Source organism: Neomonachus schauinslandi, chromosome 4 (genome assembly GCF_002201575.2).
Source record: "Neomonachus schauinslandi chromosome 4, ASM220157v2, whole genome shotgun sequence".
NCBI lineage: Eukaryota > Metazoa > Chordata > Mammalia > Carnivora > Phocidae > Neomonachus > Neomonachus schauinslandi.
The window spans coordinates 104,719,367-104,737,890 of NC_058406.1; the positions used below are offsets into that span (position 1 = coordinate 104,719,367).

General features: G+C 43.5%; 2 protein-coding genes across 2 annotated transcripts; both read left to right on the forward strand.

Annotated features, from left to right (window-relative positions):
- The first annotated feature begins 501 nt into the window (after positions 1 to 501).
- On the forward strand, positions 502 to 731 carry SPRR4 (small proline rich protein 4). The gene is given in 2 exon segments (XM_021687966.1): positions 502 to 598; positions 601 to 731. Coding segments are annotated over 2 exon segments (228 nt in total).
- Positions 732 to 15,977: 15,246 nt separating this feature from the next.
- Positions 15,978 to 17,758, forward strand: LOC123324565 (cornifin-B-like). Its single transcript, XM_044914201.1, has 2 exons — positions 15,978 to 16,081; positions 17,145 to 17,758. The coding sequence occupies exon 2, from the start codon at positions 17,164 to 17,166 to the stop codon at positions 17,455 to 17,457; it is 294 nt and encodes a 97-aa protein (XP_044770136.1). The 5' UTR covers positions 15,978 to 16,081; positions 17,145 to 17,163; the 3' UTR covers positions 17,458 to 17,758.
- Positions 17,759 to 18,524: the final 766 nt, after the last annotated feature.

The following is an 18,524-nucleotide window of genomic DNA, read 5'->3' on the forward strand; positions in this document are numbered from 1 at the left end:
CCTTTTATTAAAAAGCTGTCTTTTCGGCCCTACGAGCAAGACTTTTCATACGTTGCTTTTAGGTTTACAGAAACAGGTATATTATGTATTGCATTTTACACTGTGCAGCTCCCATGCCTCACTATCATGATTACACCCGGAACATAATCACGAATTTAGAAGAGAGGAAGGCTGCTAACAAACAAAACCAGAGACACACGCTGGAGCTAGGAAGGCCTCAGAGACCTTTCCAGATCAGCATCTTCCAAATAAGAGCATGGAGGTCCAGAGAAGGCAGACTGGACATCAGGATAGTGTAGCAGAAGGATGAAGGGGAGAGGATTGCAATGGGTGCATGTGAGTCAATCCATTGACCAATTTGAGGCTATTAATCACTTATCATGTCCTTGGCCGTTGTAAGGAAACATTGCTCTAGGAGTCAGAAGGGAGGGGTGGCGGACTGAGCCCTCCCCGAAGTGTCCATTGCCTGGGGTTCTTTCAGGCTCCCCTGTTCCTGCAGCAATGTCTTAGCAGCAGCAGCGGAGGCAGAGCCTGCCCCAGAAGGCCCAGCAGCAGCAGGTGAAGCAGCCCTGTCAGCCACCCCCTGTCAGATGTCAAGAAAATGTGCACCACAAACCAACAATCCACGCGCTCCACAGCCCAAGAAACAATGCCCACCCAAGGGCACAGTGATCCCCACCCAGCACAAGTGTCCCATGGCCCAGCAAGCCCCCAAGAATAAACAGAAGTAAGGGTGGACTAGGGTACCACCTGCCCGACATCCAGGCTACCAAATGGAGCCTTCTATTCCTTCCGTGTTTCTTCCCTCCAGCTCCAAGAGCTGCCTTCCTCTCCCACCCCCTCCTGCCCAGGGTCCAGTGAAGCATTGTCAGGATTTCTTCCCATTTAGCTTTGTTCAAGTCTTCATCCTACGCTGATGCTCTCCAAGGTAGATATGAGGAGGCCTCATCCTTTCCAGCTTTCAGCTTGGCCACAGCTGGGACCCCAACCATGCCCCCAAAGCAAGGGATGTATCTGGGCTTCTTCTGGAGTTCCACTCTGACTAGTGGGGACTCCAAAGGCTGAGGCACAGCTTCTGTCTTATTGCTTCCTCCAGCTCCCCCTCCCTGAGCTTCTCTCCTTTTGCCTCCCCTAATAAATCTTTGCTTCGTGTCATTGTGTCCTACCCCAGTCTATGACCCATTCATTGATTCAGAGGGGACATTCTGGGGAAGTGAGTGTGCAAACACACATGTGCGGGGAGTACATCCTCATGGGCATTGTGGCTCTGGTAATTGATGATGGAGTCGGTCAGATCCTGACACATTTTACTTAAAGGAGAGGGAGAGAAAGCCCAGGGGCTATTTGACAAGAGTCTGGGAGACCCTTGCTAAGTAATCTTATCTACAGAAGGAAAAATGGAGGAACAGCTTAGTTCCTACCATTAGAAGCCCCCAGCCTACCTGACAAATGTGATTTTGGTCTCTTGGAAGTTGTCATTCTAAAAAGCAGAAAAAACATACATATATGATGTAAGAGTACCTCAAAGCACATCTAAGAGCACGTGCAAATGAATTTTTCATGTATTTGTTTATGTGTTTTCTATTCATTTATTCATTAATTCATACTCAATCACTGAGCCATCTAATATTTAGCAAGTTCTACTATGAGTTTGGTTCTCCACTCTGCCATGCTGGTTTTTCAGAGCTCTCTCAAGACAGTCTATCCTGAGTCTCAGTCTACTCTGGATGTCATGGTCATTTTCTTACATGGGGAAAGGTAGTTGCAAGGATAGTCATGTACATAGTATGTGTAATTTTAAAATTGGCCTTGTCAGTTAGTCCAACTTTACGTGGCTTATAAAAGAAGTCCTATTTTTACAGTTGGCTTCCTCACTCTGGTGCAAGACTGATTACTTGTATTAGAAAGAAGCCGTTTTCTCCATATACAAAGAGATGAGTTGTGAAGACAAGGCCCTGGGTGGGCAGGAACAGCCACACACGTAGCCAGAATTTCTCACTTGAGTTTTATTCTTCCCTTGGGATTTGCTCACTGAATTCTAGGTGCCACCACAGGCAAGGGAAATAATAAATTGCTCTTCATTGAACACACTGGACTAAAAAGGAATTAATAACCACGTTCTCCATGTCCCCTTAAAGTTGCCATCCATGACTAATATTTCCTAATTACTTAACACTTAGTGGGTGCAGGCATTAACCAGGAAAGTCAAAGTGTGGTAAAAAGAGTTAAGATTCAGAAGTGAATGTTTCTAACCCAAAGAGTTCTCTGGCAGCTCTCTGAGCCCCAGTCTTTATATCCTGAACGAACTCCTCTGTCGGGTAGGTAGACTGGTGCATCTTAGCAGACCGCTTGCCTGGCTCCTTCCTTCTAAGCTCCAGCTAGATTGTTGTGTGTGTTGGTTGTGTGGGTTTTGAATGCCATTCCCATGTCTTCCTGAAGGCTCTGGTGAGTCCTCCCACAGACCCTTGGGTCCAGGGCTAGCAGATGTGCATAGAGTAGCTAATTGGCAGGACAAGGAATGACTGAAACAAGGAGTTCCTCTGTTGCAGTCTGAGTCTCAGGTTATTAGCTCAGTGGGAAAGGAAACACATCCATGCCTTCCACACCAATGGCCAAGGACAAAGTCCTACTTCTCTGTGAATATGTGAGAACGCATTCCCTGCATAAGGAATTTTCCCCCCTCTTCTTTTTACCTTTTGGCCCCCTTCACTCATCTCCCCCACTCCACCTTTCTCCCAGCTCTAGCAACCACCGATCTGTTCTCTGTGTCTATGAACTTGGTTTGTTTTTGTTTGTTTATTTAGATTCTACATCTAAAGAGACGATATATATATATTTTTTTCCTCTGACTTATTTCACTTAACATAATATCCTCAAGATCCATCCATGTTGTTGCAAATGGCAGGATTTCTTTCTTTTTCATGGCTGAATAGTATTCTACTAAGTGTGTATACCACAATTTCTTTATCCATTCATCTATTAATGGACACTCAGGTTATTTCCATATTTTGTAAATTGTAAATAATGTAAATTAATTGTAAATAATGTTGCCATGAACATGGGGGTGCACATTTCTTTTCAAGTTAGTGTTTCCATTTTCTTTTGATAAATACCTAGAAGTGGAATTGCTGGATCATATGGTAGTTCTATTTTTAATTTTTTTGAGGAAATCCCATACTATTTTCCATACTGGCTGCACCCAATTTACATTCCCACCAACTGGGCACAAATGTTTCCTTTTCTTTACATACTTGCCAACACTACTTCTTGTCTTTTCGATAATAACTCTTCTAACAGGTATGAGGTGACATCTCATTGTGGTTTCATTTGCATGTCCTGATGATTAATAATGTTGAGCATCTTTTCATGTGCCTGTTGGCTATCTGGATGTCTTCTTTGGAAAAATGTCTATTCTGATCTTCCCATTTTGTTATCAAATTGTTTTTGCTATTGCTTCTTTTTATATTTTGGATATTACCCCCTTATCAGATATATGATTTATAAATATTCTCTCCTATTCAGTAGGTTTCCTTTTTGTTTTGTTGATGGCTTCCATTGTTCTGCTGATGCTTTTTAGTTTAATGTAGCCCCACTCATTTATTTTTGCCTTTGTTGCCTATGCTTTTGGTGTCAGGTTTAAAAAATTATTGCCAACAGCAATGTCAAGGAGCTTACTGCCCATGTTTTCTTCTAAGAGTTTTATGATTTCAGGTCTTACATTAAGTCCTTAATTCATTTTGAGTTAATTTTGCATATGGTGTAAGATCGTGGTTGAGTTTCATTCTTTTGCATGTGGCTGTCCAGTTTTTCCAGCACCATTTGTTGAAGAGATTGTCCTTTTCCCATTATATATTCTTTCCTCCTTGTTGTAAATTAATTGACCATAGATGCATGGATTTGTTTTTGTGCTCCCTATTCTTTTCCATTGATTTATGTGTCTGTTTTTATGCCAGTACAATACTGTTTGATTACTACAGATTTGTAATATAATTTGCAATCAGAAAGTGTGATGCCTCTAGCTTTGTTCTTCTTTCTTAAGATTGCTTTGGCTACTGGAGGTCTTTGTGATTCCATACAATTTTAAGATATTTTTTAATGTAACTCCACCCATCAGAGACTCACAAAGTAACAAAATCTTATATCGAAATATTTTTTTTTAAGATTTTATTTATCTATTTGACAGAGAGAGACACAGCAAGAGAGGGAACACAAGCAGGGGGAGTGGTGGGAGAGGGAGAAGCAGACTTCCCGCGGAGCAGGGAGCCCAATGAGGGGCTCAATCCCAGGACCCTGGGATCATGACCTGAGCTGAAGGCAGACGCTTAATGACTGAGCCACCCAGGCACCCTTATATCAAAATCTTATATCAAAATCTCTTTCATATATGTGGTGAAAGAAGGATGATTTGTTTATTTCTGGTTCCTCTTCATTTAAAGTAATATAATAACAAAAGGGACATTATGCATCATTTGGTTCAACTTCTTCATTGACCAAAGAGAAAATTTAAGAGTGCTCCATAATTCCTATAAAAAGTTTAAAAACTACTGGATTACTCCAAAATTCCCCTACAAGACCCAAAACATACCACAATTCTGCACACCGAAGAATTCACTTTCCCCAAAAATAACATTCAATTTTGACACCTATGTTTTCTGGTTCGTGCTATTCGTTCTGCCTAAAAGGAATTTCTCCACTCTGCTATCTAGGACACTCTCTTAGTTTTAAAGGTCTAGTTCAAACATTTCTATGGAACCTCATTTAACATTTTAGAAAGAACTGATACCTTCTATAAGCTCTCATGACAACTTTGTACAAGTTTCTATTAGTAATACAATTATTGTAATTATTTTATGAGTAATGTATATAATTATTTTTTTGCATTATAGTTCACTTTTATGTGTTTATTTCCCCTATTAAATTATGAGCCTTTGAAGTCTGTGGGTATTACTGATCTTATACCCCCAACTTCTGCTTCTGAGTGGAATGTGATAGCTTGTAGCAAATCAGTAGTCTAGTGCAAATCTAGAATAAATTAATAAATTATCTGAATTTAAATGAAGATCTTAAGACCCCAGAGGAAGGAGAACTTCAGAGGTGAGCTGAAAAAAGTATACCCTGGCATCATTTGTAGATTCTGGGCATGAGGAGAACAATGAAAACTTGGGTTTTCCACCGTGGCAGACTCTTGCTGGGGGACAGAGAAACCCCAGAGTCGGCGGATGCTTTCTGGGACTTCAAGCAAGTGACTGCTTTTTTTCCACTCTTAAAATTTAGTGAATTCTTGGAACGTTCAGGTCAGGACACTAAAATCCTAAATAGAAAGTCTCTGAAAAGCAGAGTAGAATTCTTAGTAGGTTTATGAGCCAATGATTGGCCTTTGTGACCTGCTGGGGAGACAGGCCCTGGGAAATACAGCGGATTGACAGAACTGTTAAAACCACAGGAAAATCTAATCTGTTATGATAGAAGTTAGAATAGTGGTTATCCCTGGTGAGAGCACTGACTGGAGGGGGCATGATGGAGGTTTCCAGGTTTCCAGAAATGTTCTGTCTCATGGGTAGTGGTGATATGGGTGCATAGCTATATAAAAAAATTCACTGAGCTGTACTTATGATTTGTGCTTTTTCTTAACCTCAGTGAAAATAGAGACAACATTTTACAGTATATACATGTATTAAATCACCATATTGTGCCCCTTAAACTTATACAATGTTATATGACAATTGTATCTCAATAAAGCTAGGGGCAACAAAGAAACCAAAACAATAGCATCAATTAACTAAATTTTCTGAATGACATATGAGACCTTTATACTAAAAGTATAAAACATTATTGAGAGAAACTAAAGAACTAACAAATGCAGATATGTGTCATACCCATGTATTGAATATGGGTCTAATACAGTCACACAGACACAATCATCTGACTCATTACAAAAAAAAACACAAAAAACAAAACAAAACAAAACCAATAGCATTTACAAACAAATGAGAAAAGAATGTTTTTTTCAATAAATTGTGATGAGTCAAATGGGCTTTCATATGAAACAGGTACATCTTAACTCTCATCTTGGGCATCCACAAAAATAAATTATAGATATGAATTTAAAAAGTAAAACAACATAGGATTTTAGAAGAAAGCACAGAAGTAAGTTTTACTGACCTTGGAGTAGGCAAAGATTTCCTAAATAACATATAAGTGTTATGTAGAAAAAAAAAATTAGTAAGTTTGACTACATTAAAATAAGAACCCTATTCAACAGAAGATACTATTAAAAGACACAAAGACACAGACTGGGAGAATTTTACACACACACACACACACACACATATGCATGAGTGTATATTATATAAATGCTTATGTATAATATGTACATGAAACAGAGCACACAAAGAACTCCTAAAATCAATAAAAACTACAAACAACCTACTGGGAAAATGGGCAAAGATTTGAACAAGTGATTCATGAAAGAGAATGTCCAAATGATCAATAAACATATAAAAAGTTGCTGAGATATTCAAATTAGATACAGCTACACAATACAGTATCTTGGCAAAAATTAAAAACAGAAAATGCCAGGTGTAGGAGAGGGTATGGGTAAATAGCAGCTCCCCTGCACTGCTGATGGGGGTGTAAATTGGAGCCACTTTGGAAAATTATTGGACAGTATTTTCTGAAGTTGAATAAATGCACCACTATCCTAACAAGTTCACTCTTTAATGTATATACAAAAGAAATTCATACATTTGATTATAAAACATATAGATGAAGATGTTCATAGTAGCAGGACTCATGATAACCTCCAGCTGAAAATATCCTAAATATTAATTACAGAAGTATGGATCAATTAATTGTGGTATATTCATACAATGAGACACTACGTGGCAATGAAATTGGACACACACTACATAACGTAGATGAGTCTCACAAACACATACCTGTGGGAAAGAAAGCAGACAGTAAGAACATACAGAATGACCCCATTGATGTATGGTCAGAAAACTGGCAGGTGAGATGAGGAAGCTCTCGGGACACGGTCACATTCTGCATCTCTCTCTGAGTGCTAGACAGATGGGTGTGGTCACTTTGTGAAAATTCATTGCGCTATGCGCATTTTCCTATATAATATTGTACTTCCAAATTTTTTTAAAATGAATTTAAAAAGTATTCAGACAATGTTTCTATCCTGACTGACTTGTCAAACGATGACTTTTCTCACTGTCTGTACATACTTCACTTATTTCCCACCCCATTCTGTCTTCAAACCCCATCCACACCAAATCAATGAGATTGAAATAACATTTCTGCTCTTCTGAGGAAAGGAAAGTATACTTAGAAAATCTCTAAATGTGGCAGTAGGGGAGGAAGCTCACCACCCTCTCCTCCCTCTATTCCAACTTCTCATCATTCCATTTGCCCAGAAAATTCTCTCCACCCCAGAACAATGCCCCCTCTGATCCCCCAAATATGCCTCTTTGACATAAGAATTATTTTGAGCTGAAGACAATTAGGAAACAGCAAACACAGAAAAATCTCCCATTTTCTGCTAGAGGCAGACTATAAATTCTCCTTCTACTGGAGGCAGACTCCAACCAGACCAGAGATGGCATCAGAGGAATCTGCAAACAAACCTTCCTCTTTAGTTCCCTCCCATATATTTACCTTCCCACAATTTGGTGCCTTGGGAAGCCTATCCTGTCATTTCTCTACAAATGTATTGTTCTTTGTTGAAGAAGCTATACAAGCCACAGTCCTGGGCTTATATGGCTTACTCTTTGTCTTAGGTTTCTCCTTGGAGATATGCACTGTACGCATTAAAAACTGTTGGTTTTTTTTTTTATCTTGTTAATCTTTCCTTTTATTTTTTAAAGGGTATCAGCTAAAAACCTAAGATGGCTAGAGGTACAGGTTTCCCCTACTATCCAAAAGTAGAGCATTCCTGTGAAAACCTTGGTAAACTAAAAGGGCATGAAGCAAAGAAGCAATGGCCATTAATTTAATATGGGAAATTTTTTTAGCATTACCAACCCAAAAAACAACCATTCTTAGGGTTTTCTGATACCTTAGGACACATCTTGCTAAAGGATGCCTAAACTAAATGGAGATGAAGCACAGGTGCTTATGGACACAGTTGTGCAAGAACTTTAATTTCCGGGGGCGCCTGGGTGGCTCAGTTGGTTAAGCGACTGCCTTCGGCTCAGGTCGTGATCCTGGGGTCCCAGGATCGAGTCCCGCATCGGGCTCCCTGCTCGGCGGGGAGTCTGCTTCTCCCTCTGACCCTCCCCCCTCTCATGCTCTCTCTCTCTATCTCATTCTCTCTCTCAAATAAATACATAAAATATTTAAAAATATATATATATCCAACACCAAAATGTTAATTGAGTTTGCTATTAATTTTTTCATTACAAAAACAATATATTAAAATATGGATATACAGAAAACCAAATGTAAAAGTCTCTAAAAATATTCAACAATACAAAAGTGAACAGGGGCGCCTGGGTGGCTCAGTTGGTTAAGCGACTGCCTTCGGCTCAGGTCATGATTCTGGAGTCCCAGGATCGAGTCCCGCATTGGGCTCCCTGCTGGCAGGGAGTCTGCGTCTCCCTCTGACCCTCCCCCCTCTCATGCTCTCTGTCTCTCATTCTCTCTCTCTTAAATAAATAAATAAAATCTTTTAAAAAAAAAAAGAACTTTAATTTCCCACAAGAAAATTATGGAATGCTCTGAGTCACTGCACATGAGTTGCCGATAGTCAATGTACTACAGATCCTGGTGGCTGGATGCTGAGACACTGAGTGCATCCCTGGGCAATGAGCTTGGCAGAGCTACTCAAAGAGCGCTCTGCCTCTGTAAGGGCTCACTGCAAAACAAAACCTTAACAGTTTTTACTTTTTGCCCTTTTTTTCATAAACATGACAATTTCTTCATATTTCTTTTGGTTAGTAAAAATGGAGATTAATGTAGGTCTTTGGTTTAAAAAAATGGTATAATGCAAACTTTTGAAAAGTGAGGAATACCTGTAGTTTGCCTCTGTCCTACACCAGTAAAAATTCTCCATACCATGTGCACGATGGTGTCCAGGCAGGTGACATGGGACGATATACTGACTCCAAGCCACTGGCTCTAGAACCTGCCTGGCCAAACCAGCCAGAGATTGAGCTATGTGCATTTTCCTACACAGGATTAGGGTCAAGCACCTAAAACAAAACCTTTGATGATTCTTTGGAGAGAGAGTTGGGTTCAAGAGTGTGTTGAAGTACTTAGCCTTCCTTGGATGGGACTTAATTGCTTCCCAAGGCTCCCGATGTCCTCAGGTTAAAGACCCACATCCATCAGCATCTAGTTGCATCAACATCAATATGTACCAAGCACCCACTTCACCTCCTTTCCACAAGGAGGAGTTCAGGGCACTGGAGCTGTCTGGTTTCAGGGAATAAGAGTTCAGCCATTCTGTTAGAGCAGTGATTTTCAACCCTGATAGTGTCTGAGGACTTGTTAAAAATCCACTGGTTAGAACTAAGGGGAGCCCAGATAGGGATTTTTTTTTTTTTAAAAATACCAGATGATGTCCATTGCAATCAAGGGAGAAAAGCCATTGGGTCGAGAACCTGGTGTTCCCCCAGTTATCTGATCATAAAACCACCTGATGGACACTTTAGAAATCCAGATCCCCGGGCCTTCCCTTGTTATGTCTATGTCATTAGGATAAAAAAGTGATAGTGGTACTTTTAAGAAGCATGATTCTTATGCTTAGGTCAGTTGGGGAAACACCCTTCACTGATGGTATTGGGTCCCAGAAGCTCACAGCCAGAAGGCTGTTTACTCCCCACCAGACTTCATAAAGGATGGGACTTCATACTTGACATTGGTTGTGATTCAGAAAATATGTGTTAGATAAATGACTAACTGACAACTTCACAAACCAAGAAAATTATAGTATGTTCTGAATCACTGGAGATGAGTTTCCAATAGTCAATTTACTTCAGACTTTAGGGGGAAAAAACACACGTGATAGCTAGTATCCATCTACTATGTTCTAGTCACTATAGGAGTTGCTTTGCATATGTAATCTCATTTAATAACAGCTCTGGAAGCAAATATTATCATTCCTAACTTATAGGTAAGATCAACTGAGATTCATAAAGGCCTCAGTGCTGGGTTTGCATCTTGTCCCTGCCACCTATTTGCCATGTAAACTTGGCAGGTGACTTATTCTTTGTGCTTTAGCTTCCACATCTGTAGAATGGGTTCAATGACCTGGTCCTAGCACTGTTACTTTAAGGATTAGTGTCAAGTGCCTAAAACAAAATTCTGTAGGTACCAATCAAATCAGAGCTATTATTATTAAGAAACTTTCCCAATATCATCCACACATACCTAGTAAGGAGCAGAGTCAGAATTTGAATCCAGAATTTTTATTTCCAAACCTGTGATCTGCAGATATAGATCTTCATATATATATATGCTGCAAACTGGAGGTGCTTGTTTTCAGAAGTGGATGGGGGACAAAGCAGGCACAGCTGAACAAACAAAAGAGGGGACCAGCAACTACAAACAACCATCACCTCCAATGGGTTTTGAACTCTGTGTAGAAAATGTTAAGCCATGAGGTTGTCATTGTTCCCCTTCAACAACCCAAGGGGCAATGAGTGATGGGCAGGGAGCACACCTAGGACATTAGTCTGAACCATCCAAGATTCCATTTTAAAACTTGATACCCTCAACAAGAAAATATATCTGTGTCTTTGATCATCCATACCCAGAGAAACTCTATCTCAAATGGACAATAGATGGGCAATTGATCAGTTCAGCTGTGTGAGAACATCAGGTCCCAGTCAGTGTTTGTCCTGAGAGTAGCTTATAGAATGACCAACTAGTGTTGTAAAACCATATGGCAGAGTTGTTAAGGGACTATATCCTGGCACTTCCTACCTTTTGTTCTCTGGGAGAGTTTCCTAATGTTTTTCTGCCTCAATTTCCTTGTCTAAGGAATACTTAGGTTATTGCATAATCTCCAACATCTTTAGCCAACCCCTGCACCCCAGCTCATATAATGCATGAACTGTGCAATCGGACAACATGTACACTTGAAAGTTTAGTGGAAAAAATAAAGGGGAGATAAAGCAATTGGAAAGCCCTAGCATGGTGCTCCACTGGTAAGAGGCGCCCAGCACCTGGGTCCTCACACACATACAGACACATACACACACACAGAGCAGAAAAAGGGAAACACACAGACAACAGGAAGAAGTTTCATTTGATTTCTAGTGGAAGGAAAGGAAAGAATGATACAAATTAGCAGGCCCTTTTTTTAGTCCATTCATCCTAAGAGCGTTTGAAGCACCATTTCATTTCAACCTTATAACACTCTTGTGAAGTACACATTAACATTCTCATTTTTAAAAAATATTTTATTTATTTATTTGACACAGAGAGAGAGAGATCACAGGTGGGTGGGGCAGAGGGAAAGGGAGAAGCAGGCTTCCAGCCGAGCAGGGAGCCTGATGTGGGGTTCAATCCCAGGACCCTGGGATCATGACCTGAGCCGAAGGCAGATGCTTAACCGACTGAGGCACCCAGGCACCCCAACATTCCCATTTTAAAGATGGGAACATCATGGAATGCCTGGGTGGCTCAGTCAGTTAAGTGTCTGCCTTTGGTTCAGGTCACAATCCCAGGGTCTGGGATTGAGTTCCGCCTCAGACTCCTTGCTCAGCAGGAAGCCTTCTTCTCCCTTGGCCTGCTGCTCCCCCTGCTTGTGTGCTCTCTCTCCCTCTCTCTCTGACAAACAAATAAATAAAATCTTAAAAAAAAAAGATGGGAACATCAAAGGGCAAAAAGTTTAGATATCAAGCTCAAAGTCATCCTGCTATGAAGAGGGTAACAAAGCTTTGAAACAGCTGGGCTTGACACTAATCCTGGGTCCTTTCTTTTCTACTTGCCTCAAGCAAGAAAAGCCAGATTTAACTTTTTATTCCTCCACTGAGGCACTGAGAGGGGAAGAGAGGGCTGCTGAGGGGGTTATGCTCTGCTCCTAGAGAGACAGTGGGATGGAGAGGCAATTGGTCATACCAGGCTGTGGTCTGATTCTGCTGCTAAACCAGCTGTGAGGCCTGGGGTGAGTCCCCTCCCTCCCCAGATGTCCTTTCCCCCTTCTGGGACCAGGACCTGGACAAGGGTAGAGGCTCTCCAGTGCTAGGACTACTGTCCCTCTCCACCTTGGCATCCATCTCTGCAAACTTCACATCTCCTGCCTGTAGTACTCAAGGATTCAAGAGGCTTCAAAATGCCTGGTATCTGGCATCTCTTCCCCCCATTTCCTCCTCTTTTTTTCAGATGGAGGGACCCATATGCTATGCAGACTTCTTTAAAATCATCATAGCCCGAAATGAGCCACCACTCTTGGGTCCCTAGCTCCTCAAGGTGACTGGGGGAGGGTCTCTTACTATTGCTTGCTTCAAGGTGTTAGCATGTTTTAAACATGGCCCTCATGATAAAATGACTAGAATTCGAATTCTGCATGACATTCTCTGCATTCTCTGTGTCTTGGGGAAGCACAGGAGGGAGTGATGTAAGCAGGGAAGGGCCTGATCACTGAAGAGCTCAGGGCTGCAACCTTCCCCACTCTGCAAATGCATGGTGAGCCAGAGGCACGCACTGAACTAAAGGACCGTCTTGCAGCTAGTCCAGAAGGGAGCCAGATTTTAACATGTGAACAGCAGCAACCCCTGTGTGCTAAGGAGGGGCTCCTATGAAATCATGGGAGATGTACTTCCCATTGTAAGCAACCCCGTTATCCCCTTTCTTTTTCTTTCTTTTTTTTTTTTTTCAAGATTTATTTATTTGAGAGAGAGAGAATGAGAGAGAGAGAGCACACGAGAGGGGGGAGGGTCAGAGGGAGAAGCAGACCCCCTGCTGAGCAAGGAGCCCGATGTGGGACTCGATCCCTGGACTCCAGGATCATAACCCGAGCCGAAGGCAGTCGCTTAACCAACTGAGCCACCCAGGCGCCCCACCCCCTTTCTTTATGTAGGACATTTGTGGGGCCAGATTCACCCACTAACCCACACTGATAGTGAAAAGGAGCTTCTCTGAAAAGGGAGAACCAACCACTGAGTGAGCCTCAGATGAACAAACAGGGAGAATAATGTTGGGAGTCATGGAAAGTTCCAGAGGCCAGAGCCAGAGCAGCACTGGGTGGAGCCAAGGGAGCACAGGTTGAGGAAGGCAGGAGATTCCAGCCCAGGGCAGGGTATCAGGTGACAGGGAAATTCCTTTGCATCTAGGGCCAAGGCCCGGGGAGGGCACAGGGTACTCCAGCTGCAGAACTGGGTTCAGATCCTCCAGAGCCTGAGACAAGCTGGGTGACCATACAGGACAGAGAAGCAGCTAAGATCCTCCAGCTAAGAATCCCACCAGGTAGAGCAGCAGGTTCTGCCTGGAGCTCCTTCTGTTAGGGGCTCCTGAGAGCAGGTTCAGGCGAAGAGAGGGACCTAGCCCAAGCTTGGAAGAGAGGCAGAGTGAGATGAGAAGCTTGGAGCTCAACCATGGTCATGGCACTGGTACCAGCCCAGAGGGAGATGGTCACTAGATAGACTGACAGTGAACAGATGCGTGGAGAAGGCAGTGCCATGTCCTTTTGCTGAGCCCTTCCTCTTCTTCCCAGCTGAACCCCAAAGATGGGGAACTCTGGGCCTCTCTTTACAAATAATGCCATTCATTCATTCTTTCATTCATCCATCAACCATTCAGTCAGTCAATCATTCTATAATTAATTGCCAGCTTGCTGAGCAACTACTACCCACCAGGCACTGTGTGAGGATGAAGATGCACTAATGGCCATAAAGACTGAGGCTGATCCAGGACGTCAAGTTCACAAGAGGTGACCCAGCTGAAGTCAGCGGATGCTCCACAAACATTTAGGTGTATGTTTGGGGGCAGGGGAGGGGAATGAGGAGGAGGAGCTATCCACACACCTGGGTTCTAAACATGATTTGGATTTTCCAAAGGCCACACCTAGTAACAGATGTGTTTTGAGGACAGCGCTGAACCAGTGAATTCAGTTTCATGTTATGTTGATCACAGGAAGTTACTGGTGTAAAGACTCAGGGGATCCCTGTTCTTACGTTCCCAGGAAAGAAAAGCCTGTGGCAAGGAGAATCTTGAGGATCTGACCATCAAGGAGGGAAGACATACCTGGGCAGGAGTTCAGAGGCTGCTCATCTCCTGCCAACCTCAGTGTCATTACTAGTCAAGGTACCCAGAATCTGTCACTGTGCCATCCTGGGGCCTCCTCCAAAGTGAAAGCAACTCTGGCTCAAAACAGGCATTTTAGCCTTTCCCTTCCTCTCTCAGACCCTGGTTCACTGAGGGATGATATGCTGAATGAGTCCCTTATTTCCACCTATGCTAATTCATGCCCCTCCTATTTTCAGCAGAGCTAGAAATACCTACTGTTAATAATAGGGCCACTTCAAACATTAAGCAGCTTTATTCCTACCTAAGAGGATTCATCTTAACAAAGATTAAGGTTTTACCCAAAAGGGAAGGCTCTTTTTTTCTTCTTACTTTGCCCATCACACAAAGCTCTCCCAGAACTGAGTGGACCCAGCTGCAAGCCAGGAAGTCTGAGTTCCCCTTTCCACCTGTCATTATTTTCCTGCCTTGGCTTGATTTCCTCTATAGGCATTAGGACTAGGCAGGGGTTAAGAAAAGAACATAGGCTTTCGCTGTAAACTTCATTTTTTTTCATGGGGATTGTTGTTTGACCTTGAGGGAGTTATTTCACCTCTTATAGCCTCAAATCCCTCAGCCATCACTTGAAGGCTGGAATGAGGCTCTCTGAGAGTCATTAAACTAGTGACTCTAGAGTAGGATATGTCTCTGATGCTAGGTAGTTCCCAGTCTGCTGAGGGAAGTGGCCTTCACACTTGGATAGCTCCCCAAATGTAACATGCCTGGCATATACTAGGGTATCTGTTAATATTTGTTGAATGAATATGGAAACAAATATCACCATGGGAGTGCTGTTTTGAGCAGGCACAGCTCTGATGCTGAGAGAGCCCCCAGGAGATACAGAGCCAAGAGAGGAGGAAAACACTGCAGCCAACAAGACCTCCAGTTGTCAGGGCTGGGACTGGAAGTGGGCAAGGAAGGGTTGGGGGTGAGCTCATCCCAGGGCTCCGTGGATGGGCTTGGGCTAGGGGCTGAAATAGTTAGAAAAGGCTTCCAGGTTTCGGGTGGTGTGTGGGTGGTATACAGCTGGGTTAGGAAGGAAGGGCCAGGGCCAGAAGGATGGGTGGAGTGGAGGGAAAAGGTTATCCCAGAAGAGGAATTAGCCCTTGAAAATTTCTGAAGTAGGAGAGGGGCGAAGGTGTGGTTGGTGAAGGCAAAGCAGGTTTACCCAGATTAGCAACCAGTCAGGGAGGGGTGGGGTTGGGGGGATAATTAAGTAATCTGAATGTGTATAGTTCAGTGGAGTTAGGAGAAAGATGGAGGAAATGGATTTGATCCCCAGACAAGGAGTCTGTAATCAGTCAGTCGACGACCTCTAGCATCTACCTTTATAAGGCAGGCAACAGGTGCCCGCCTCAGGTCCTCTGACACCTCTCCCACTTGTTCATGTGCCCAAATGTATTCTAACCCACAAAACAGGAGGAACAATCCCCTCAAGAGAAGAGAGAGCAAGAAGGTAGCAAGGCCACACAAAGGACTCAGATCTTCTCTTAGGTTAACTCCTTAAACCCTCCCGGAAGCCTGTGGCTCACCCCTCCCCCAACACAAGCCCTATGCCTGGGTCTAAGGGGGAGGGTGGCACTGGGAATTAGGCATCGGTGACATCATTGTCACACAGCCAGTGCCAAAAAATATCAAGTGGGTGGTTTTCATCACAAAAGCTGATCCAACTGGTAATTGAGGGGAGTAGGGTGAATCATGTTTGACAGGTAAGGAATGAAAACAGAGGGGGCCTGAGGTGATTCTGTTTCCTTGAGGCAGGGCTCATTCATCCTATAAAAAGCCAGCTGGCTGCTGACTTCACATCAGACCAGAGCAACCAGACACCCCATTCTCTGTGTACCAGGTAAGTCTCTGATTGGAACCAATTTGAAATTCATGTTTACTTTTTTTATTATTGGAAACTGGACAAAGGCAAACATGTGTAAGATGGCTGATAAGGATATTAATTAGAGAGAGAATACTGGTCATTTTAGATTAAAGCACAGTTTGGGTGTGAAGGGAATTAGGGACAGGTAAGTCTGCCACTTTGGTGAACAGCCGTGAGACTGGGGGTAGGCAGGGGGCAGGTTTGTGCAAGTGCTGACAGTAAGTTAGTAGCACGATTGTGACTAGGACTCTCAGGCCCAGGCACTTTCAACAACATTACTATTTTCTCTGTTTATGACACTTATAAAAATGTTAATTCATGAGGTGGACCTCTACTATGCATTTGTTGTATTTCAGGCACCATGCTAGGTACTTTGGGTAAATCAGACCGTTATGGAACTCATTCAGCAAGCTCACAGCCTAGCAGGGAAGATAATGCATGCTCATACATAGAGAAAATGCAAAGCAGATTATGATTGGCATGGGAACAGAGGGACAGGGAAGGGCTGTTTGGGGGAGCCATGCTCAGTATCTCCTGGTGATAGCGCAAGATGTGAGCTACAGTGGAGGCATATTTGGACAAGCAGAAATGGGAAGGAGAGCATTTCAGAGCACACTGTATTAGCAAAGACAGAGTAAGGTCACAGGAGCTGAGACTCAGAGAGGCATTTTGTAAGTCACAGGCGTGCTTCATGGTCCTATGGGTGGGCAGACTGCAGTTGTTTCTGTAATGTCACTTTCCGAAAGACTTCAGTGTGGCCCTGGGTACTTGTCAATGAGGGATATGACATGTCTGGGGAAGAAAGGTTTGCTGGAGAATGAACCCCACTGAAATGGAGCAGAACAAATTGACTTTAACTCCTCCTCTTGAAAGGGCCCAGAAATTATCAAAGCATATTTTACTTTCAAGTTTGTGGGGGGTGGTCAGCCAGAGGAGATGAGGGGCTGTTTCCTCTAACAGGGCCTGTAAAGAAACATTTGGCATTGAATATGGCTTCTATCCTAGATAATCCCTGTTTAATCATCTGTTCTTTGTGTAGGTTCAGCCTCCTGTGAAGCATGAGTTCCCACCAGCAGAAGCAGCCCTGCACCACTCCCCCCCAGCTTCAGCAGCAGCAGGTGAAACAGCCCTGCCAGCCTCCACCCCAGGAACAATGTGCCCCCAAAACCAAGGAGCCATGCCACCCCAAGGCTCCAGAGCCCTGCCACCCCAAGGCTCCAGAGCCCTGCCACCCCAAGGCTCCAGAGCCCTGCCACCCCAAGGTTCCTGAGCCCTGCCACCCCAAGGTTCCTGAGCCATGTCTCCCAACGGTCACTCCAGCGCCAGCTCAGCAGAAGACCAAGCAGAAGTAATGGGGTCCATAGCCAAGCAAGCCCTTGGGGAGCCAACCACCGGATGCTGAATCCCCTCTCCCATTCTGCTTCTGTGTCTTACTTACAATTAGCATGCTGTCACCCTGAGTCATACCTTCCCTCTTTGCACCCTCTACAAGATTTCCCTCTCATTGCTCTAGAGGGCTCTGAGCCTCTGAATGATGCTGAGAGTCTCACTGGCTGAGCTACTCTTTTAAGTGCTCAGGGCTCATCTAAAGAGGGGCCTGGGGATCAAGTGGATCTTTCCTGCCTTCTCCCCATTAAACCACTTTTAACTCCACAGCTGGCTGTGCTTGTCATTGGCTGACTCAACTTTCTTGTTGTTCTCTCATCATGAAGCAGCAAAGGGCCTGGCATAGGCACTGAGAGTGTGTGTGTGTGTGTGTGTGTGTGTGTGTGTTCGTGGGCTGGCAATGGGTCAAGGCTACCCAGAGCCCATTACTTTGGGCAGCCTTAGCTAGAGCAGAGCTTCTTTTGCACCTGAGTGAGTTCTATGAGTGTAGATGGTACATGTTTCAAGCCATCTCTGACTCAATCCTGGCCCCCAAGTTGCCCTTTTTCTGTTTGGTTTATTTCTTTATTATTATTTTTTTATTCCAAAGAAATAGTGCTTGTAAAAATTCCAACATGATTATTCATGCATCCTCCTTTGCTGATGCCCCAACACATGGAGCCAAACCCTGACTCACTCATACTCACAGACACACATACACAGACTTCTGCACACACTGACACCCCAAATCACATGACACACACACATACATGCTGATTTGATCACCCTAGTCTGTCTTTATCTTTCACTGAGACCCCTGTGCTATGGCAGGACAAAGGAAAGTAGAATCCACAGTGCCTGCCTAGGAGAAGCCTAAGGGGGTGATCCTCATCCCTTTCCATATCAATAGACATTCATGCAAATATGCACTGATACCAAAGCACACACACACCTCCCCCTGCTCACTTGTGCCCCCCCTTCCCCTCAGCCCCCCTCCCCACATATACAGGGTACCTCTCCAAAGAGACCATAAAAGTAAATTCATCAAAGAAGA

What these genes read in the sequence shown, in the direction of transcription:
- LOC123324565 (XM_044914201.1), top strand. Translation starts at nt 17,164, where the DNA reads ATGAGTTCCCACCAGCAGAAGCAGCCCTGCACCACTCCCCCCCAGCTT.